Source organism: Penicillium griseofulvum (genome assembly GCF_001561935.1).
Source record: "Penicillium griseofulvum strain PG3 chromosome Unknown contig_79, whole genome shotgun sequence".
Taxonomy (NCBI): Eukaryota; Fungi; Ascomycota; class Eurotiomycetes; order Eurotiales; family Aspergillaceae; genus Penicillium; species Penicillium griseofulvum.
Window position 1 is genome coordinate 418,823 of NW_024467420.1, and position 22,301 is coordinate 441,123.

General features: G+C 49.5%; 5 protein-coding genes across 5 annotated transcripts; 3 read left to right on the plus strand and 2 right to left on the minus strand.

The window, feature by feature from the left end:
• Positions 1-197: 197 nt before the first annotated feature.
• On the minus strand, positions 198-2,444 carry PGRI_001360 (transient receptor potential ion channel family protein; the record flags this gene model as incomplete). The annotated part of the gene is made up of 1 exon (XM_040787849.1): positions 198-2,444. One exon carries the CDS (start codon positions 2,442-2,444, stop codon positions 198-200), a length of 2,247 nt encoding a protein of 748 aa, XP_040651621.1.
• A 3,944-nt stretch (positions 2,445-6,388) lies between these two features.
• On the plus strand, positions 6,389-8,322 carry has1 (ATP-dependent RNA helicase HAS1; the record flags this gene model as incomplete). Its single annotated transcript, XM_040787850.1, has 3 exons — positions 6,389-7,687; positions 7,744-8,004; positions 8,068-8,322. The coding sequence occupies 3 exons, from the start codon at positions 6,389-6,391 to the stop codon at positions 8,320-8,322; spliced, it is 1,815 nt and encodes a 604-aa protein (XP_040651622.1).
• A 1,856-nt stretch (positions 8,323-10,178) lies between these two features.
• On the plus strand, positions 10,179-15,057 carry PGRI_001380 (uncharacterized protein; the record flags this gene model as incomplete). The annotated part of the gene is made up of 2 exons (XM_040787851.1): positions 10,179-14,843; positions 14,911-15,057. 2 exons carry the CDS (start codon positions 10,179-10,181, stop codon positions 15,055-15,057), a joined length of 4,812 nt encoding a protein of 1,603 aa, XP_040651623.1.
• Positions 15,058-15,758: 701 nt separating this feature from the next.
• PGRI_001390 (uncharacterized protein) lies at positions 15,759-17,450 on the minus strand (the record flags this gene model as incomplete). Its single annotated transcript, XM_040787852.1, has 1 exon — positions 15,759-17,450. One exon carries the CDS (start codon positions 17,448-17,450, stop codon positions 15,759-15,761), a length of 1,692 nt encoding a protein of 563 aa, XP_040651624.1.
• A 163-nt stretch (positions 17,451-17,613) lies between these two features.
• On the plus strand, positions 17,614-21,909 carry PGRI_001400 (ankyrin repeat and protein kinase domain-containing protein; the record flags this gene model as incomplete). Its single annotated transcript, XM_040787853.1, has 5 exons — positions 17,614-18,737; positions 18,792-19,246; positions 19,306-19,409; positions 19,462-19,560; positions 19,609-21,909. The coding sequence occupies 5 exons, from the start codon at positions 17,614-17,616 to the stop codon at positions 21,907-21,909; spliced, it is 4,083 nt and encodes a 1,360-aa protein (XP_040651625.1).
• Between the last annotated feature and the right edge of the window lie 392 nt (positions 21,910-22,301).

Sequence of the window (22,301 nt, forward strand, 5' to 3'; positions counted from 1 at the left end):
TAAGCAATGGTAAGAAGAGAAGTTTATCTGAAGCGACGAGGATGCTGCAGACTTGTGCAGAAGCAAAAAATAATAAAAGAACCCCGAACCCAGAGGAATGGCGATTGGCAAAATCATAGACCATCGGTATCCCGCGCTAAAACAAAATCACATATCTTCATCTCAGAAGCGACAAAATAAGAGTCCACCAGCCTTTTTTAATGGTCATAGCCCGCACCTCGTTGCCAGGGACTGGCACTGTTCTGAGTTCGATAGGTTGCCGCCGACAAAGCAGATTGGCCAATAGGAGCATTGTTATCAAAGCCCCTGCCAGCGGGTGAAGGGGCTCGACCGAAATGGTCGTACCCGGGGGTATTGTGATGCCCAGGTGCATTACTGGGGAATAGTGGCACCGATGGGTCAACGGGTGACCGAGGCGCTTGGGCGGCAGAGCCGTGTGGTGGGTAGGTTGATTCCATTTGGCGGCCGACGGTAGCACCATTTCCACTGGAGATAGAAGCGGTATCATCGTCGAATGGGCTATTGTTATTATATTGCCCAGGCTTCATATCACCGCGAGCTGTAGCACCCAGGGCATCCAGCTCAGTGGTCAGCTGGGTCTGGGATTTGATGAAGGAGCCACGATCGTCGCGCATAGGCTGGTAACGAGTATCGGGATTCTTGGACACCACGGCATAGACCGAGGCGATCAGAACCAGAATCAAAAGGACAAAAGCAAAGATACAATTGTAAACGAAGAAGATGACACCCATGACACCGATCATCAATCCGGGGGGGTCGAACACATCGGAGAAAACGAGCACGAAGATGGAGTTGATGAAATTGATCACAGCAATAGAGATGTTGAAAACGTTGGTCTTCTTATCCATCCAAGGACGGAGAATGCAGACAGCAACCAGCATAGCTAGCTCAAGGATCACCAAGGCTACAGTCTGAACGATCGGTGCAGGCTGGCTCAGACCGATAAACATGCCCTTGATCAAGGTGTAGACGAGGAATGGAACGACGAAGTAGTATGCCGTTGCTCGGTACTGCACATATAAGAAGCCCCACTTGTTTAGACACGACGGGTCAGAGTAAAGGATGTAGGCCGGGTTCTTGTGCATGGTGACTGAACGCTTTGCCAGCCGGATGACCTTCTGAGAGGCCCACCCAAGAGAGACTAGCATAGAAAGAAGCATGACAGCTGCCAAAACAACCTCGGCCGCCGAGTCGCGCTGGGTGAACTCCCAGAGGCAGAGTACGGTCATTTGGGGGAAACCAATGAGAGTCAGTCGGAACAAGATACCGCGCAGAACGATCTTCCATCCATTGCGGAAGTCCTGGAACCGGTCGCTCTTCATCTTGCCATGTCTGACAAGTAGCTCGGTAATTCCCTTGAAAGCTGCGACGATGATGACAACAATGCAGGTGAAGACTGAGAAGAAAATCAGGCCAGTGAGGAAAATGTTGGTCTCCTCCATGTTCGCACGGAATCCAACACGCTCGATTCCTCGAATGACGAGAAGCTTCTGGCTCGTCTCGGACCTCTTGATGAGACCACTTGCACGCTTAACTATCATTGGTCCGGCGGCTCTCTTCAGGAGGTCTATTGCTGGATCAACAAAGTCACGCTTGCGGCGCTTGAGCACTTCGACCGAAGTATCCCCAAGCTGTGACAGGATTGTCGAGGGAGTTCCACCGGTTGCCCGCTGATACCAGGTAGCAATCTTCTGGATGAATCCCACGCGGATGATACCCATGCTCCATTGGAAGTTCTGTGTCCAGGCTTCCACGATCGGGGGCATATGAACGGAGGTCATGCCAATTATCGCTTGTGACTGCATGAATCCGAAAAGAGAGAGTGCATTTGCCGCGACGTGAGCTGCAGTGTTAGAATGGCCTAGCCCGGAGGTAATGGCGGATGCAGCGAGACCTAACCCGGAAATGACAGCAGTTGTCCAGGAGACTCCGGCTTGATTAACGGTCTTGCCGTTGGAAAGCGAGGCCTGGACACAAGCAATCTTTTCAAGAGTGTCGGCTGTCTTGATGACAATTCGCACATTTGCGTCAAGATCAGGCACAGTGTAGGCAATACCAGGAACGTTCTTGGAAGTGTCCGCTGGCAGATCGAGAGAAAGCGGTCCCAAATCCATGGGTCCAGCGGCCATGGGACACATGCCCATTCCTTCAATTTTACAAGGATTAAGCTCGTGCTTGTATGCCTCGAAGCCATACGCGGTAAGGGTCATCTCCGCAACAACCTTACCCTCGATGTATGAGACGCCATCGAAGCCGACCACAAGAGAGTTATTTGCCGGGTAGAAGATGACGCTGAAATATGTTGCTGTGAAGTTGCTACTTTCCATGCACACGCTGAGTGCATTGGATTCAAGGAGCTGAACGGCGGAGGCTAACGGTGCCAGAAAGGCGACGAAGCAGGTGAGAAGCGATATTAACCGCATGTTGGTGTGTATTCGATACCAGGAAGGAGGTTGCGAAGCACAAGGTTTTCCCAGTGGTAGATCAGGGCGGGAAGAGATCTGACGGCTATTGTGTCAGTGGCACTCCAGAATACCACGTTACCAGCCGCCGGATGCGGAAATAGGTGTACGGTTGAATATTTTTGGATCGCAGTGGGGGCTGAAATATTTCCCAATGTCTCCTTGGACAAGGTGCTGTGTTTGGCGCAAATTGTCGGAAACTCAGGGTTAAGTCAAGGTGTGTGCCTTTTCACTGGGGCATTGAATATAAGCGGAGCGTAGGAGTAGTCGTAAGGGGGTTTATGGAATCGGAAGCTGAGTTTGCTGAAGTTGCTGAATGGATAAACGAGAGTATGTCACTTGAATGAGAGGATCGAAAGAGCGAAATGTCGAGTGAGTGGACTGGCGATACGCAGTATGGCCGAAAAAGGAGTCAAAGAGGAAGAGGCTTGGAAATGGGATGAAAGTGGTTTAAATGTAGACACGAAGCCTATAATCAGAAGAAAAAAGAGAGACAATGAGAGAATGAAGGTGAGAAGAAGTCTCAGGGACCAGGGACGAGTCGACAAGGGTCCGTGGGAAAAGACACTGGACAGTGACCATCGCCATTCAGGTGCACCTGGCAAGGTATGCGGTAATGTATTGTAAAATTACAGGGGCGGCTAACTGAGAACCAATTAGAATTTTGCATTGTCTTGTATTGATGTTTGACTTCGTTTCGTATAGCCACCCACTGGCACCTTTCCCCCCCTTCATATTAGAGAATGTCGCCTCCAGGGTTATATCAAATGTCTCACTTGCTTTTTTCCCTTTATTCATACTATTCACTCTATTCTATTCACTTTGTTCTCTTTCGAAGAATCTCTCTTTTCTTTCCTTTTTTTTTTTCCCACATACGCCCTGCCGAAAGCGGTTGATCGTGGCGGAATCAGGCGGGTCCTTTATTATTAGCAAGAGACAAAGTCGGATATGCCAATATTAAATGCTCTCTGAACCAAAGGAACGGTTGCCCCCAGCTGTGGAGTGTGCCGCATACAGTGGACCGTTACGTATAGACTACAACATACGGAGTACGGAACAAAATACAAATTCTCATTGTGTCAGTATTTCGTCTGCCTATTGAACAAATTTGAATTCTAGGTCCACCCTTTATAACTGCCCGTGGGTACTACTCCGAAGTTCTCCTGGTGGGGCCCCATGTTAGCTGCCGCTTTTATGACCTGGCGCTTCTGAATTTGGGTAAATTTCAGTCTGGACATTACTGGGATCACATGATCACATCTATTTGTTGAACTACATATTTCATCCTAGATATTATCAGACAATATCCTTCGTCAAAGTTGTTGCTAATACTGAAGAAAGGGTTGAAGGCAATTAAAAATATACGCTTCTTCATCATGTTTGGCCATTTTCAACAACTTGCTCTGCGTTGCTTTCTCCCAGCGAAAGCAATACTGCCCTAGATCCATTGCAGTGCATCCAGATCGCATACCTGTTCTTGTATGGGCCAGCTCAAAAGGCATACTATAGTCGGGTGCTGTTGGCAAATTCGACCATATAAGCTGGTTGAGCATTGAGATATCGTTCTATACCCCCGTCTCGCCTCTCATTCAACAATTTACGGGATATTGATACTCCAGAGTCTATTCCACAGTTCAAGGCCACTCCGGGGTACTCTATCCCATCTCCATATTTCGGTCCCAGGAATACTCATATCGTTTAGGGGATAAGCTCGTATAGCATGAGAATACGAGGCATGGCATACGATGTCAGTCACGTTATCTCCGTTGTCTAGCAAATGCTCCTTTCCAGATACCCAACTACCCAATCGAAATCGAAGAGAAGGATCTCTCGGGTTTAACGGTAAAAACAAGTCAAAACGTTGATCTACTTCAGATATGTGGGTGATTGGCTAATCTCGAGATAGCTGGATGTGAAGAACAACTTCTGTTTCACTGAGTGAACATGTGTTCAATAGTAGGTGAAGTCGGTAATACCTAGAGTTGTGCTCAGTTTTACTCAGCAAAAAGCGGCAAGAGATAAACATTAGAACGGGAAGAAAGCCAAGGCGCCTTGGCTGATATCTTCATCTTCCTTTTTTATGTTTTTAATGATTTTAGGTCCGGTGGCAAACCTTCCCGAACACTAACATAATACTAGACTACAATAGGTAGTGAGAGAGCTACACAGTATTATTCTTCTTACTCGACTAAGATTCTAGAGCCGGGAAGATCATTGGACTATATTTTGTTCCATTTTTAGACTTAGAGCAACTTCAAGTGATAATACACATGATGTATATAATATACTCTTTTCTATCCCTTTTGAGAATATAAAAAGATAATAACCTTAACAGGCTGCATATGTTGTATGTATTATGCTATAATGATCGACGTAATAACTATGCCAATCAACTGACATAAACATGCACGCACTGCACAGCCTCGTTTGAGAACGACCCATCATCTTCATCCTCTGATCAGATCAAAATGTGTTTCAGAAATAAAGGAACCTCAATATGCATGGACCTTTAGTGAGCTTGGTACGGAGTATAATTGTGTCAAATCATATGTTCACCCCCTTTGTGGAGTAGTATATGAATTGATTTACCTAGCTTAGTGTGTTCTACTGCCACCCCCTGATTACCGGAAAAGGATGATCAGAATGATCACGTATTCTGTGCACGTCATGAGGTCTTGACCCCTCAGGATCTGATATCTACATTGTAGTACAGCATTATCCAATTTGTGATTATAACCTTGAAATGTGCTAAATGAGATATTGAGGCAAGATCGGGGCATTTTATCGTCTTCTCTGTATGACCCAGTATTTTCTAAATGTCAGATGTGGTATGTTGTACATTTGAGCCATGGATGGTCTGGCTATTTTGTATTTTTTGGATCCACTAGCTTTGTCTGATTGGCCATTTAACCATTACATGTTATTGGCCATAAATCTCTGCCTTGCCGGTAATTGGATTGTTCAAATATTGTTGTATGCGGGTTTCTTATGTTGTATATCACTTTATTTGCAATTTTATACTACATGTCCTCGGTTTCATTTCAATTAGCAAGGGATATCCCCAGATTTATTCCTATAGTGCTCCTTATAGTGAAAATAAGCGTACACCTGGTACTAGACTATCAAGCTAGGTAGTTAGGTCGTCGTTGTCTTACTCAACAACTCCTATTGCCTAGGTGAGGAATAGAATGCCGACTTGGCTGGACACAATACCAGATATCCATCAATTCATTTTACTTGTGCATACAGGGTATTCTGTAATCATATCGAAAACCACCTGGTGTGCCCCTGGACAAAGAAAAAGGAGCCCAGCCCTTGGCGTGAGACAAATATGTACGCGACAACTGAGCAGTCACTAAACACATGTCATACATACTACAATATCTTAGCTGCCTAACTTGAGGCCAAGATAGCGGCGCTTGCACAGCCTTCAGGCTAGCATTCCGTTCTTGTTCCACTTGGTAAAGTAGGAACCCACCAGGCGAGCATCCTGCTCGGCATGATTTCTTCTTGTGTGTAAAAAGGATTGATACACAATCTCTAAAATATGGGGATCCCATACATGAAACACGTGTGATCTTTACCATTTTGGAGCTGTTACTCTGTATATCCAAGTAATTATCAAAATCACAGGAGACGGCCGACCTCGTGAGAAGGTCACAGGTCAAAAATATCTGCCACATATCCAAGGCATCAAGGCACCAACTGATCGAGGCTATCAACACGTGATGTGGAGTTCTGCCATATTTTACCGATCAGAAAAAAAAAAGTAGCAGAATGATTTCCGCCCGCAGAGATCAATAATCTAGACCTGCAAAACACAAGGTCCAGGTAATACGAAACAAACCACTTGATTGCTTTGTTCCAGTGTCAATTATTGCACTGTCACAGGATCAATCAGCAAAATGCCTGGCCCCGTGGACACCGCAAAGTCCATCAACAAGCGCAAGAGAAAGCACAGCTCGAAAACAGAGAGCGATGTCGCCAAGCCCGTGGATGCCAAATCCAGCCCTGCAGTGACCCCGAAAAAGAGTGTTGCTTCTACCCCGAAGGCTTCGGCTGAGAAAGCTACCAAGAAGCGCAGAGTCAGCCCTTCACCGAGTCCCGAGGAAGAAAGCGCCGACGACTCCGAGGCCGTTGAAGATGTTGAGGAGGTGAATGCGGAGGAGGGCAGTGATGCTGAAGAAGACATTGAGGCGGCTGTGAATGGTACGGATCTTCCTACTATGGAAGATGTCCGTTTGCCCCAGACTGAAGGCAAGCTGCAGAAGTTCACTGAGCTCAACCTTTCCGAGAAGACCATGAAGGGTATCGAGGACATGGGCTTCACTACCATGACCGAGATTCAACAGCGTACCGTTCCCCCTTTGCTTGCCGGACGTGATGTGCTCGGTGCTGCGAAGACTGGTTCTGGAAAGACTCTGGCCTTCCTGCTCCCCGCGATTGAGATGCTGCACGCCCTGCGCTTCAAGCCTAGAAACGGCACTGGCGTTCTCGTCGTGTCCCCTACCCGTGAATTGGCACTGCAGATCTTCGGTGTTGCCCGTGAGCTCATGGCCCACCACTCGCAGACATACGGTATTGTTATCGGAGGTGCCAACCGTCGCGCTGAGGCCGAGAAGCTGATGAAGGGTGTCAACCTGCTCATTGCCACACCTGGTCGTTTGCTGGATCACCTCCAGAACACCCAAGGATTCATCTTCAAGAACCTGAAGACCTTGGTCATAGACGAGGCAGACCGAATTCTCGAAGTCGGTTTCGAAGATGAGATGCGCCAGATCGTGAAGATCCTGCCCAAAGAAGAACGTCAGACTATGCTTTTCTCCGCCACACAGACCACCAAGGTCGAGGATTTGGCCCGTATATCTCTGCGCCCCGGACCGCTTTACATTAACGTTGACCACAGTAAGGAGCACAGCACAGTGGCGGGTCTGGAACAAGGCTACGTGGTGTGTGAGGCGGACAAGCGTTTCTTGCTTCTCTTCTCATTCCTAAAGCGTAACCTTAAGAAGAAGATTATTGTCTTCTTCTCGAGCTGCAACTGCGTTAAGTACCATGCTGAGCTTTTGAACTACATCGATCTCCCCGTTCTGGAGCTGCACGGAAAGCAAAAGCAGCAGAAGCGTACCAATACTTTCTTCGAGTTCTGCAATGCTAAGCAAGGTACCTTGATCTGTACTGATGTTGCTGCTCGTGGCTTGGATGTACGTTGCCTTATCCCCATTACCACATTTTATTCCATAACTGACTCAAATTCTAGATCCCCGCTGTCGATTGGATTATCCAGTTTGATCCTCCTGATGATCCTCGTGACTACATTCACCGTGTTGGACGTACCGCCCGTGGTACCGAAGGCAAGGGCCGCAGTCTGATGTTCCTCCAGCCTTCCGAGGTTGGTTTCTTGAAGCACCTCAAGGAGGCGCGTGTGCCCGTCGTGGAGTTCGAGTTCCCGGCCTCCAAGATTGTCAATGTGCAATCTCAGCTGGAGAAGCTCATCGGCCAGAACTACTACCTGAACAAGGTAAGCTACCTACCCTATCCTCTCAATTCTCTGTGTCACTCGTATACTAACGCGTCTGTGTAGTCTGCCAAGGATGGTTACCGTTCTTATCTCCAAGCATACGCCTCGCACTCCCTTCGCACTGTATTCGACGTGAACAAGCTTGACCTTGTTAAGGTTGCCAAGGGTTTCGGTTTCAATGCCCCGCCCCGCATTGACATCCAGCTGGGCTCCAGCCTTAGCCGCGATAAGAAGCAGGAACAGCAAGGACGCCGCACATACGGTAGCCAGCCCAAGCACGGTGCTGGACTGAAGTTCAAGCGGAAGCACAATGACTGAGAACAATCTGTATGAACATCAAAAGCGATCGATTGTCTCTGCATTTTTATTTTAGGGACATTGGAGTTGAGCAATGTGGATATATCTATTTGGGTTTCAATTTTGTCCCCTTATTCTGTAATCATAAGAGAGATGGCATCCGATTCGAGTATTCGTATGGCTAGCAGTGGGATAGTTGAATGCATCTTGCTCTTTATATGGATTTTGTTTACAACTCCTTGCGCCTTGGTCAATGGTTTGTTATGGACATACTGTAAATACTATAAGCACATACTCAGCCTTGGAGACCAGTCAAATATCTGTTTGGTTAGTCCCATATGTTTAGACGCCAATCATGCAATCTGTAATTACCTCAAGGCTTACTCCTTCCCTCACGGAATGCCACAGCAGAATGCTACAGCAAGCATTCATTGAGCCATGTGGGCTTCGGACCTTTTCCACGTGGAAGGGGCTTGACTTCAAGCAAGGACAGGAGCACTACAGCAGACATACAATAATGAAAAGTATCCTTACAGAAGTACATATTGGTACCTACATGAAATGGGTTATACAAAGCTCCCAATACCCGCCGAACCAATCCAATTGGAAGATGCCAATCTTACACAGTATTGCAGCCAGGCGATTGTTTGCCAATGACAAGAGTCAAGCAGCTTCATTGCCACTAATGTACGAGATGCAGCAAGTCCTCAACATCCAACTGCATAAGTAGTCTCGATGGGAATTGCTTGCGCCCCCTTGCAAGAGCTGTATAGTTCCGCCCAGTCACAGGGTGAGATGGTGAAAATGGGGCCAAAATGTTGGGAAATATTGTTAGTGTTGTTAATATTCAAGTGTTAAGCCAGCCATTTCATAAATTCCAGCAATTCCAATCATTTTAACATGGAGAGATTGGTTAGGTTGCAAGCCCGAGCACACGAGTGTGATGAGTTGGCAGACGCTGGGGCCAATCACCCGATCTCTACTCCGTAGGGTATCTGTCGTCTGGGTGACGGTGTGCTTGCTCCGGTTCCTCTGCTTGTCTTTTGCGGGTCCCACCGGAGAACTGCAGGTGGACCGTGTATGTTCGTGTGTGACGGAGTAATCCGAAGTGTTTTGTGTGTTTGGTGAAAGTTCAATGCCCTAGGAGGGTTGGATTTGCCAAGATTACCCCCCAGCCAGGGAGAGGTTATACAGAGTAGCGTTTAGGAGATAAGTTCAGCCCTTTGGAAAGGGTTGAAGATCATTAAAAAGATGAAAAGAGGAAATAAAATAAAAAATAGAAAAAAATAAAAGTAAAAGTAAAACGAAGATGAACCAAGGAACCAAAAAGACGATCCCGAATGGATCCCATGGTCCCGTTTGTTTACAACGTACCTTCGTACAGTTGTAGTCGTTGGGTACTTTTTCTATGGTGACCCGCGCGGCTCGGAACCTGGGATGTACATCGCCAACGCATCCAGCCTCTTCAATTTTTTCCTGGAGGCTGGGCAACCATCTTAATTACTCGGGTACTGGCTGATATTCGCTGACTCTTTGCTTCATCTTTCATTCCTAGACATCTTGAATTCTTTCCCCCTTTTCCTCTCATCACATTTTCATGTGAGGGGATCGGCGAACTTCGACAACTCACTACTTTCCCTCCCCTTCTTAATCCCACATTCTTAATTCTTCCCCACTGTTCCGTGGTCCGCGCTGGTACGCTCTCAACTCCTATCAAAATAATTCTTGGGTATCTCTTCTTGAGTTCCTACAATTTCTCCCTCCCCAATATCGTGCCAACAAGCACGGAGCAACAGTGACCCCAACAACAATCCCCTCCTACCACATCGGTCAAGCACCACGGAGCATGCGATTGGGCTGAAGGACGCCTCTCAATCATGGGGGTCAACACCCGCAGACCGATCCTTCCCGCCCCCACAGAATCCATCATCGATACCACCGGGGATAGCGCAACGGGCACAGATCTGGCAACTGACATTTCTCGCCGCACAGACAAAACGTCGTACTCTATCCCAGACGACGGTAGCCCCATCACTGTCTCCACTCGGCGACAGCGGGACCGCGACGAGAAAGTGTCTCGATCTCAACACGACTCTCATACCTCATTACTGATCGAGTATTTCGAGGGCGGCAAAGGCTCAAGTGGCATTGTCTCTCGTCCTAGCGTGCGAGTACGGGTTACACCATCGTCAGCTAGAAAGTCCAAAAACAGGAAAGACCACCTTCAAATCACCGAATCAAGCAGAAGCGGAGGTATTCGCAAACCGTCATATACACACCGGATATCCCTACCCTCACCATCAAAGCATAAGCAATTGGACTCTGGCGTAGCGGATGACCAGAGCATTGGTTCAATTTCAGCCGAAGAGGAGGGTCATCATTCGCAACGTCGCGAGCCGGTAGAAATCGAATTTGTGAACCGAGGACAGGATAGCGAGATGTCTTCCCTCTCGCAAGATACCAGATACATGACATCGGAGGTCTCGTCCATGCCACCAGAGAGCATGATCAACGCCTCATCGGCAGGTCCCAGGCGAAAACGCAGCCAGAGTATGGAGCGTAGTCCTCCCCGTGAAGATGAGGGATTGCTCAAGACCCCTCACCGACAAAGAAGTCGCAGTTTGAGTAAGGAGCGAATTGCGCATCGCGTGGCAGAGAAGCTCACTGGGTCACCACAAGAAACTTCGAGCAGCAGAAACAGAAGCAAGAGCGGCAAGGATTACCTCGATGCCGAAACAAAATCTTCCCGTCGCCGAAAACACAAGTATGAAGAGGATATCAGTCCCGCATCTAGTCTTCTCAGCACATCTGCAGTCTCTTCAAACCGCAAGTCAGATCAGTACTCGATTCGCTCCGGTGCATCCAAGTCCTCTATCAATAACCCGAAATTACTTGAGACGGTTGAAGATGCGATTAGGAGATTGATCCTACCGGAGCTAAAGGAGCTCAAGAAGGATCAAAAGGTCATGACCAACAAGAACAAGTTCGACCGGGACATGGCTACATCTTATTCGTCCGGCACAAGCTCCAGAGATGAGCTAGGTCGCCGTCTCTCCAAGCACGCCAGTGCGCCGGATGTCATGAAACCCAAAGTTGTTTTGAACAAGGATAGCAAAGACGAAGGGATTGTTCTCTCTCCCGAGTCGGCGCCACGCAACAAGGAACGGAAGTCAAGCAAAAGCAGCGAAACCTCCGATATGGCTGTGAGATGGGCCAATCGACCTGAATTCACCGAACAAGACAAGATCCGCAGGCAGAAGAGCAAGGGTCTTCGTGACGCCCATGCTGCCGCCCGGGTCGGGTCTGCTCTCACAGCCGCTTCTTTGAAACACCACAACTCCAACTCTAGTCTCGGCAAGAAGGAACACCGCCGAAACAGTGGCTCCCGGAAAAGTGGCTCACGCAAGAGCACTGATAGTATGCACTATAACGAAACAGAACTTGTTTTCCAAAAGCACAATGTTCCGCCAATGCCAATGCACAGTGAGATCGACTCTGAGGTGACCAGGAACTCGTTACTCTCTGAGCGAACGGCAAGTCCCACTCCCGAAAAGCAGACCTCCTACTTCGACATTGCTCGCGGATCGCCGGGCCAGGGCATGTCGCCAGCTTCCCGCACTCCTACAAGAAACTCCGTCGACTCGCGTTATGAGCTCGGAATGCGCCATGGCAATCAGTCGCATCATAACATTTCGGCTCACAGTGCTTCGGAGCGTGACCTGCATCACCAGAGCCAATCTCCTGGAACCGACGGTGGCAATTGGGAAATTGCAGCTGCAGCCGCAGCTAATCTCCTTGACGCTTCTCACCCTGGACATCACGAACCGAAAGATGACTATCACCATGAGACCACCGGCCGCGGGTTGAGCCCCATCCAGAGTATTGCAAGTGACCATACTGAGACTCACCACGATCATTACTCCGCTCATGGCGAACAACATGCCGAAAGCAAACATGACATTGAACCTCGACTCTCCATTGACTCTCTATCATCCGCTCCCAGTACAAACCTGGCGAGATCCACCCGCCAGGGCACCAGCTCACATAGCCAGAGTGGGCTTTTCAAGCAGCACAGCCAGGACTTATCGGGGCTCGGGTACGAACATTCTCGCCAGGGCTCCCAGGACAATGGTTTCTATGGCTACGAGGAGGAGAGCAGGCGCTCTGTCGACGATGGAGATAGCAATGTTGATTTCATGGCGAAAGTCAAAGAAGGCCACCATGTCGCAACCGGCAAGGCTGCTAATCCCCAATTTATCCACCCGATTGCTGTCGAATCCGCGGTCGCTTCATTGATGGATCCCTCTGTCCTTGAATCTCAGGTCTCATCCACGAACCGCTCACAAACCGATCTGGGTCAACGATCAGGCAGCCGAAGCCCTGAAAAGTCAGGAAGTGAGGTCTACCGCGGAAGCCCCCTTAAGCAACGTCAGGATGCTTTCAACGCCGATGAGACCTCGTTTCCTCGACGCATGGGTGCTACATCGCCACCTCAGAGCGTTACCCAGTCCTTTGAGGACATGGACGACTCTGCTATGATGGCCAACAACGCCCCGCGTGGAATGGAAAGTCCTCTTGCGGATGCTGAAAGCCAAGAATCGGAGTCTGAAATCAACACCAACCCATCCATCATTCAGGGTCCCATTGGTGGTGTTACTCAGGCAGATCAATGGGGATACGATTCAGGGTCCCCGCCCGTCGATCACTATTACGATAAACAAATCGGTGGTTCTAAGGGTCTCAACGCCGAGCAACAGATAGGGCTTGATGCGGAGTACTACCAGACTGCCCAGAATATCTTTGGTGGCGATGACTATTCTGCTCACTCTGCCGACAACCGGCCCCGGCAATTGTTTGGTACTCCTCCTGGTGCCAAGGATGAAGGATATGTTTCGGCTGCCAACCCCATGTCTCCTAGCATCGGGACACCGAAGCAAGCTAGTCGGGGTCTTGGGGGCGTGGATGCCGCTGGAATGGGTAGCTTCGACAGTCCTGCTGGGGCAGACGATCCTTTTGCCTCTGGTCATGAACGCCACTTCAGTGGCTACTCTCACGGCGTTGGCTCACCACTATACGATAGTGCCACCGGCCGTGGTATCGAGAGAATTCAGTCCCAGGATATTGTCGCTCTTATGGATCATTTGACTGTGCGGGATGCCCAGCGGAATGCCAGAGATACCGAGATCCTAGTTACTTTGGTCCGAAGTGCAGCTGAGATGCGCACCTCCTTCGAGCAAATGAAAAGATTCATCGCCGACCAAGATGATCTCATCATGGATACTAGCGACAGGGGACATGAACGGACTCACAGGGCCCTTGGTGGTCCCCGGCCATTGCCCCCCAGCGCTTCTCGGAATCGGCAGCTGAACACGACTGACGAGGAAGACAAGCGGAAGAGCATCTTCAAGCGTGCGCTGAAGGGGTTGAGTCTTAAGTCAGGCAATGATTTGACTAAGATTGAAGGCATGCTCGAGCAGCTGCTTGGTGAGGTTGAGGCCCTGCGATCTGGACAAGATGGCTTGAGCCCTTACGGTGGCACCAGAATGGGAAGCGTGGAGCCAAGTGGGTACGATAATGCCGGTCCAAGTGGAGTACCTGTCGAGACGAGCCGCTCTCCCTACGGGTCTAGTCCGTCTCGCCCGGCCAATGGACAGCGCAGAGATTCGGATCAGCGAGTCAGCACTGTCCATGAAGTTGATGAAGATGTTGAGCTTGACAATGGCGACCAGTTCATGACCTCGCATCTCCCTGTCCGTGATGCGCCTCGTCACGAGCGATCGGGCTCATTGCCGCTTAACACGCCTCCCCGCAAGCCGGTAGCCACATCAGCTCGCAGCACCGAGACTACCCCCAAGGCCCGCAAGCACAAGTCCAGCAGCTCCTCTATTTTCCCGAAAATCTCCCGCTGGTCTAAGTCCACAGCCACCTCCATGGGCGACGGCATTCGAAACAGCATCCAGCCTTCCCGCAAAGAACGTCCGACCTCGGACGAGTCTCGGTATGGGTCTGATCTTGCCCCTCTTGGCCCCTACAAGGGCGAATATTATGATCCCCAGGGGGACGACAGACTCCGATCCACTTATACTCTGGAAGAAGAGCAAGATGAGAACAGACCCCCTTCGCCATTAGTGCCTTCCCAAGTATCCGAGGTGCCCAAGTACCGCGGCCACCGTGGTAGCCTCGAGCTGCAGCACCCCCAGCCTCGACAAGGCCCAACTGGGCGTTACCAGTCCCGCCTCGAAACCGAGGCCCAGGTCTACGCAGGACCGATTTCCCCTGCTGGCTCAGAACAGTGGGAATCTAACCCCAGTCTACCCGTGGTCAACCCTCCTCAAAACCGCAACAGCGGTGTCAGCGGCACAACGCGTCTGTCCCCGATCTCCGACGCAGGCTACTCGGAGACCAGCTCCCGCGCAAACCGTACACCCGGCCCGCCCCGTCCTCCCAAGGTCAAGGACGAGGGCCCTCTCATTCCTGAACGCCCACCCAAAGTGGCGGATAACGATGAACCAGCTTACAGTGGCGACCGTGTTGTTTCCAGAGTATGTATTCCAGAGGCTCCCTTTCTGTCGTGTCATTTGACCAAATGCTGATCTGCACACTCTCCAGAACTCTGCCATCTACTCTCCTCCCACACGCAAGCCGACTGGCCCGCGTCCCCTCACATCTGCCGGCTCTTACAGCCCAGGCAACGCCAAGCGAACCCGCTACCGAAGCAGTCCCGCGCAAGTCGAATATGAAGACGAGCAATATTGAGACTTGCACCGTGATACCCCTAGGTTGATGTTTTCAATCTCCGTTTCACTCTAGCGCTTTTGCCTTTTCCCCTTCTCCTTACGACAGTTATGACCGTTCACTGGAATTCAAATTTCAGTTCCTTTATCCCCAAATCTATGAGCAATGTGTGTGTTTGAATGTCTACCATATTTCCTGCCTTTCATGTTTATGTCAATGGTCTTGGGATGAGCGGGAAGTTATGTCTTCTCTTCGCCTCCCTAGCTTTTTCTACGCAAAGTTTCTCTGCTTATTTTTCATGGCCTTGCTTTTGGGCATGCAGCTGCTTTCGTGCATCTAGTGAGCGTGCTGGGATTTAATCCTCTTCTTTGTAGCTTTTGTGTTGTGGTGTAGATAGTGCAGCGGAAGACATAATATATTCCGAGTTCAAGGTGTGAAATAATCTCCAGGTTGTGTTACTTATATGTCAAGGAGAATAGGAGCTTACTAGATGGAGACAGCACTTGTCCTTCAAGCTTGACTAGCTTTCGATCCGCCTAGCTCCCACTAGGAGTTCGCGCTGAATGTTGACCATGTCGAATCGAAATGATAGGTTTAGTTGAAGTCAATCCAAATACCATATTAGGCACTCCGTACTCCTTGAACAAATACTCTTTTGGCCGAGATTTTACAGACAGAGAGCAAAATCTATTGGTTATATGGCCATAGTTAACCCACAGCGTCTAGGCAGTACACTTCGCGAGCTCAGCCACCACCTCCTTATTGAGCCTCGAAACCAGCTGCTCCTCATTCTCACTCACATGCACAGCCGCCTCAACAGCACCATGCGCATCGACGCCACCCAAACAAAACCTCACCGCATCAGTATAAATTTGCCCCATCCGAAAGCCCAAGGACTCCAAAGATCTCGTCTTCAAGTACCGCTGGAAGCTATCTAACGGAGCAGCAGTGGGCAATCCTCCTTTAGCCTTGGTCCTCTGAGAACTATAGTCCTTGTGCATTCGATCAACTGTTTCCCACCTCCCGATCTCAGTGAGTATAACACCAAGACTGTAAATATCGAACCGCCGACTGAACCGGATTACGTTCCGACTGTCCGGGTGTGTACACTGCGGATGGCGATATCGATCGCAGAATTCGTCTGCTTCGGGCTTGATGGTCATTTCCTCTGGGGAGTCAGGACGGGCGTAGTCGAAACCAGAGAGGTAAGGTTGTGCAATACCAGTGCCATCATTAATTTGCGTAAAAAACAGGATGTTTTTGGAATGGAGGTTCTTGTGGTACCATCTCGAGACGAAGAGTCTGTGTAGGCCTGTAGCAAGCTTCTGCGCGAGTGCGAAGCGCTCATCGAGGCGCGGTCTAATGAACTCCTTGCCGTTGATCAAGTCATGTAATGTGAGCACTTTAATTGAACTCTCAGACAGCGGTATGATGCTTAGCGGTACGCGATATACCAGTCCGATGCGGGAGCTTGGCTTGAATTCAATATCGTCGATAATCCCAAGGGAGTCGAGCGTTCGATATGCCTCGAGGTTCTGGCTTTCATGGAGAAGGCGAGCGAGATCAAGACATGTATTTAGATACGAGATCTTGTGTTCGGAGTTTCGGGGAATCCTGTACGCACGCCATTCAATCATGACATGGGATATTTGGCCATTGTGCTCGTACGTCGTTAGATACCGCGCCATGTCAATTCCAATGGAAGTAAACCGTGAGCGAGGTAGCAGAAGCTGGTTGGTAGATGGGGGACCCGGTGTAGATTTCTGATGCTGGAAGGAAGCTACACTGGCTGCGGCGGAGAGGGCCTTTCGCCAGTGTAGACTAGCTCTTTGAATTTCCAGGAGGCTTTGAAGGTCGGTTTCAACAAGTAGAGCCTGCATTATGGATCCGTCAAGAGAAACCTGGAGTGGCTTTGGGATGAGATTGTGCAGGCTGGTGTTGTAAGCGTGGATTGTAGTGATGAGCCCCTTAAGACGGTCCTCCTCGCTGATTGCCCATCCAAGGCGTGCCAAGGATCTTGACAGCCGCGATTGGGATTGGGTTTCGTTGGTTTTGAGCTCCTCCTGGAGCCTGTCAAGGACTGCTGGTAGGTCTTCAGCCCCGACCTCTGTTTTCTTCTTTGCGCTCTTTGGCGAAGTAGCCGCCGCAAGAAGAGAGCCGATGGTAGCAACAGTTTGATGCACCAAAGGCAGCAATTCTGGCGGGATACTGCAATTTGTAGAGGATCCATGGCTTGCAGGATAGAGTCCAACCTCTGTTGTCCAGCGCAGCAGCACCTCCCTCTCCAGTTCGAGCTGGCGGAATAGGACCCTTGACGTTTCGGAGTATGTACGAAAAGAGATGATCAGACCAAAGACTTCGAGTACGGTGGAAACAAGGGCTACTGTACCCAGGCCGACGCCCACGGGATCCATCTCGTATTCACGGAATGTGTCAAGGACAGAAACTTCCCTATAAAGCCCTTTACCCCGCAGCAGATCGCGGCTTAAAATTGAGGCTGTGCTGCTTGGGAAAATTGATGAAATTTATATACAGGCCCCTGTCACCTTCTCCAGTCACTCCTTTGGTCTACCCTACATGGCAACCAGCACATACATCGACACGCGCTCTGCGTACGGGACTCGATACTCAACTTCGGCAACTGAGGTGACCGAATCAGAGAAGAGACGCGGAAGCCATTATGAATTGTTTCTCTTAATCCAAGATCTACTACGGAATGACGGAGGCATTATCCTGGAGTTTCCGATTGACGAATTGGGCCAAAAACAGCCCGTGAGCATTTCCCTGGGAGCTGGCGGGTTCTCATCCGTCCAGCGAAGGATCGCAAAAGGCCACTGGGGAAATCGCAGTGTCATGGCCTATAAGCGCATCAACCCTCATTTCGACCAGGATGGCAGATTTGACGACCGGCGCATGCTGGCACAGATTGTCGACGAGCTGAAATTGCTGGCAACACCGGGGCTTCGTTCCCATGCTAATATTAACCAGTTGAAGGGTATCTCGTTTGAGACACAGGGGCGTCGTAGCGACGGTTGTCTATTCCCGGCATTAATGTTCGATGCGACATCATTCGGCACTCTGCTCGATTTCATCCAAGATCCTGTTCGCATGGTCGACGGACCCTACTGGGAGTACTGTCTGGACGTCGCGCAGGGCCTACAAGCTCTTCATAGTCAGGGGTTTATCCACGGAGATGTAAAATGCGAGAATGTCCTTATGTTTCCAACAAATAAACTTCAAGGACGAAATTGCATAGCAAAGTTGACAGACTTTGGCTGCTCGATGATGATGGATGCGGTTGAGCCAAGACAGTACACAAGGCTAAGGGGAGTGACTATCCCATACGACGCACCGGAGGCAGACGCTGAAATACAGAGCGGCCATCTTCCATTCACAGACACCTACTCATTTGGACTTTTGGTATGGCGGGTGATTATCGATGGAGCTGACCCGTTTAATGACCCGCGGTATCGATCTTCGACGACGGATGATGGTGCACGCTATAAATATACTCTCATTCGAGAGGATAAACGGAATGGGACCACCCTCAGCCTGGCACTAAATCGAGTATTTGACCCTGACCGTGCACTATCCCCCGAAACCAGAGATGCCTTTGGTGGGATGCTCCGTATTGCTCTCAGCTGTGAGGCCACAGAAAGGGACCTTGGTCGCATAATTCAGATACTTACTTGTCCCCAGAAGTAAGTCATTGACCTTGACACAAGTCAATTTAGCATTGATCTTAATAGCTGAAGTTTCCAAAAACGAGCATTTGGCCTCAGTCCACCAAACGCACACCTGTTGCGAGAGTTCATCAAGTTCGAAGCAGCACGATTCAGGGGGCACGCACAAGCAAGTCGCGGTCTGGCCGAATGGAAGTCCATACCACCGAACGCAGACCAGTGCTACCATTTAATCATCAAGCACGGAAAGCTTGGCTCAAACTTTATGGGCTTTGGCTTCTCCAGACTATCGCCTATGTCAGAAGCAATGAGGGATATGCTAGTGGCGATCGAGGGCATATACCGAACATGTGGCCAGCCACTACCAGTCATTGCGCCTACTTCTCTGTTTACATCCGACGACCCGCTGAAGGACCCGCGAGGCGTCTGGGATTCTATATTGCGCACCGTATTCTTGATAAATAAGGACGCTGGTGCGATGGTGGCGAGATCTGTGGGGTTCTTTCGATCATTTTCTGTTATGAAACGTAAGTATTTCTCATTTAATGGAATAATCTTGAGTGTTGATGATAGCATTGTACCACAGCCCTCAGCCAAGCAATGATCAAAATCGGTAAGACAGGTGCATCGGAGAATGCGGTGCTCCAACGAGCCCCGGACCCCAGAAAGGAATCATTCGGTGCGCTACAGGTAACGTACACCATTACTGAGAGGTACAGCTGCCACTAAACCGTTCAATTAGGGCTTGTTTGACTTAGATGGTGGGGTAGCAGCCGCGGACACGGTAGCAATGATGAACGAGGAGATCATACCAAAAACAACATCACAATCCTTTGAGCCCGTAAGTAACCGACTATCACAAAACAATATGTTGCTAATTACGAAATAGTCTCGCAGTTTGGACTTTCATCTTCTGACTACTTGTCACCTGCCGTTCCCACTACAGGTACAACTCTTCGCTGATATCTCTTCTCGTGCACGATCTTCGGCTACCGGTTCGAGAAGGGGACCTGCACTAATGGAAGAGGCAATATGCTATAGTATGGGCTTCGGCGTCGAACAAGATCAAATTCGCTATCTTGCCATATTGAAAGAGTGCGGTAAAATCGAATACAAGCCAGCACAACAATCCTTGTCACAAGTTCATACCGCTATCGGGCTGTCCCCGGCCGAATACATGGAGCCTAGTCCTGCAATATCAGGCTCTAGTGGTACGAGAGACAAGGAGGATGTGATCAATATGACTGCATCTCAAATCAACCAGCGCAACAGTGATGGCGATCTTCCATTGATAGCAGCGTGCCGAGCAGGGAATCTTGAGCTCACTTGTCTTCTAATCGAGAGGGGGGCCGATTGCTCTCTAAGAAATAAACTTGGAGAGACGGCCATCCACTGGGTATGGATGTTCGACGACGCCTCGTTGCCTATGATCGTCGCGCAACTCACTCACAGCGGCGCGGATCCGAATGCAGTTGCGAAAGAAAATCGCTTATACGCAGACGACTTCCAGTTCCCCTTGATACATGGTACAGCATTGCTCCGAGCTGTTTCGCAGGGAAATAAGGTGGCAGTACGCGAACTGATCCTAAATGGTGCATCGGTTTCAGATGCTTCAGGTCCGGTCATCTTTCATAACCAGCGCCATTGGAATTTAGACTCAGTGCAGCTCGCCTGCACATGGCACGACCCAGAGATCCTGGAGATTTTGCTTGACGCTTCGCCGTTTTACCCAATCAATGCGGACACGGAAATTGGCCTTGGGCTATTATACTTCGCAATTCAATGCCAGAACACGCATCTCCGAATGGCAAGGCACGGGTCCAGTTATGGCTCCCAACTACAGAAAACAATCCAATTACTCCTTCGCCGCGGAGCAACCACTGCCGTGGACAAAGATGGAATGACGGTGCTTCAATTAGCCGTTCGCAGTGATATGCCGGGAATTCTAGAATATGTCACCACCGTCGATACTTTTGTGCGGAACATAGATACGCAAGTCAACGGCAAAACTGTGTTTGACTTGGCTATCGCTACCGGTAGACCAGCCGTCTTTGATTCTATCGTGCAAGCTAGCGGAAGTGTATATCAAGATTCCATGGCTGAACATACCCTTGTCAGCACAGTCAAATTTGCCCCCGGGAATAGCTATTTCTTGAGGAGGACACTAGAGCTAGGATTGCACTCCATTACTTCAAATGGAAAAAATGGGGCTCTGGTGGCTGCTTTTGAGATGAGCCAATGGGAATTTGCAGATCTCCTTATGGAGCATGGTGCAGATCTTAACGGGCTTACTCACAGTAAAGGGACACATATTTTCGTGTCTACTGTGTTCGGATCCGCGCTGAACAGATCATTTCAGATAAGTTTAGCTGCAAAACTCGACTCCATTTTGTCTCTGGCAGCAAAGCACCATCAAAAACCAGAATACCTCGTAGCACCTACTCTTCGTGCATCCGCTCTCAATAGGGCTGTCAGCGACGTCTCAATTCTAGACAACGACGAGGATGCCCGGGCATACTCGATTCTCCTGGATATATTCCCAGGAAGCCATCATCTGGAGGCAAGGGACGCTCGGGGCTGGACACCACTCCACATGGCGGCTTCCGTACGCAATCTCGTCGCCGTGCGCGCACTTCTTGATGCAGGCGCAGACATCAATAGCCTAGCGATGTTTGAAGGATATCCTGTCGGACCATCAGCAAAGGACATGGTATTCGGCCAGCTCTTTGCGGTAACTAACTTCAATGAATTTTCATCCGCCTCGCGCAAGAGGGGAGATCGGGCACTAGAACAGCTGATCAAATTATTTTCGGAGGGACGTTTCAAGCGTAGCGTGACCCTCCGAGCTGAGCAGCGATGGAAAGTTTCCCCACAGCATAGAGAGGTAATGGATTACGTCGAAACTTATTCATTGAAGCCTCGTCGGTCTATACCCTCGGACTCGGCGTTAACGTCGACGTCGGCGTCAACGTCTGTCACAGAGCAGTTCATTGATGCTGTGGCCTCCGGAGAGCAGGGTGAATTCATGAAAGGGATTGGACAGTCGTATATTGATAAGATCCAGAAAAATATCCAGTGGAACGGCGTTGACAGTGTTCGTTTTCTACGCAACGAGGGGGTTCCATTGCTGCGTGATATGGGGCTTTTGGATGCTTATCTATGTGATGAGCCGGGGAGAACTGGGAGATGAGACTGATGACTGGTAGTGTGGCATATTGCTGATATACTCCCACAAGTGCATAAATAATAGAATAGATATGCCCTCGGTTCCAGGGTTGTCTGTTACGGATCAGATGGCAGCTTGCTGATGGGCTGCCATAAGCCATGCATTGGCTCCAAGTACTCCCTCAATGGATTGAGTCTGTTATAGTATAGTTTGTGTTTTCGAACCTATTCCTACAAAAGAAGGTATTCAATGCTATGAAATATAGAGATATCTCATTGACAAGAATAACGAAACAGACCAGACCTTCAGTAATGGATATAATGAAGAATAGAACCCCAAGCCTGTACAACACTGCCTCTGATGTCATATCGCAAAGGCAAATAGAGGAGACCAATTCGAAGAATCCAATCAAACTA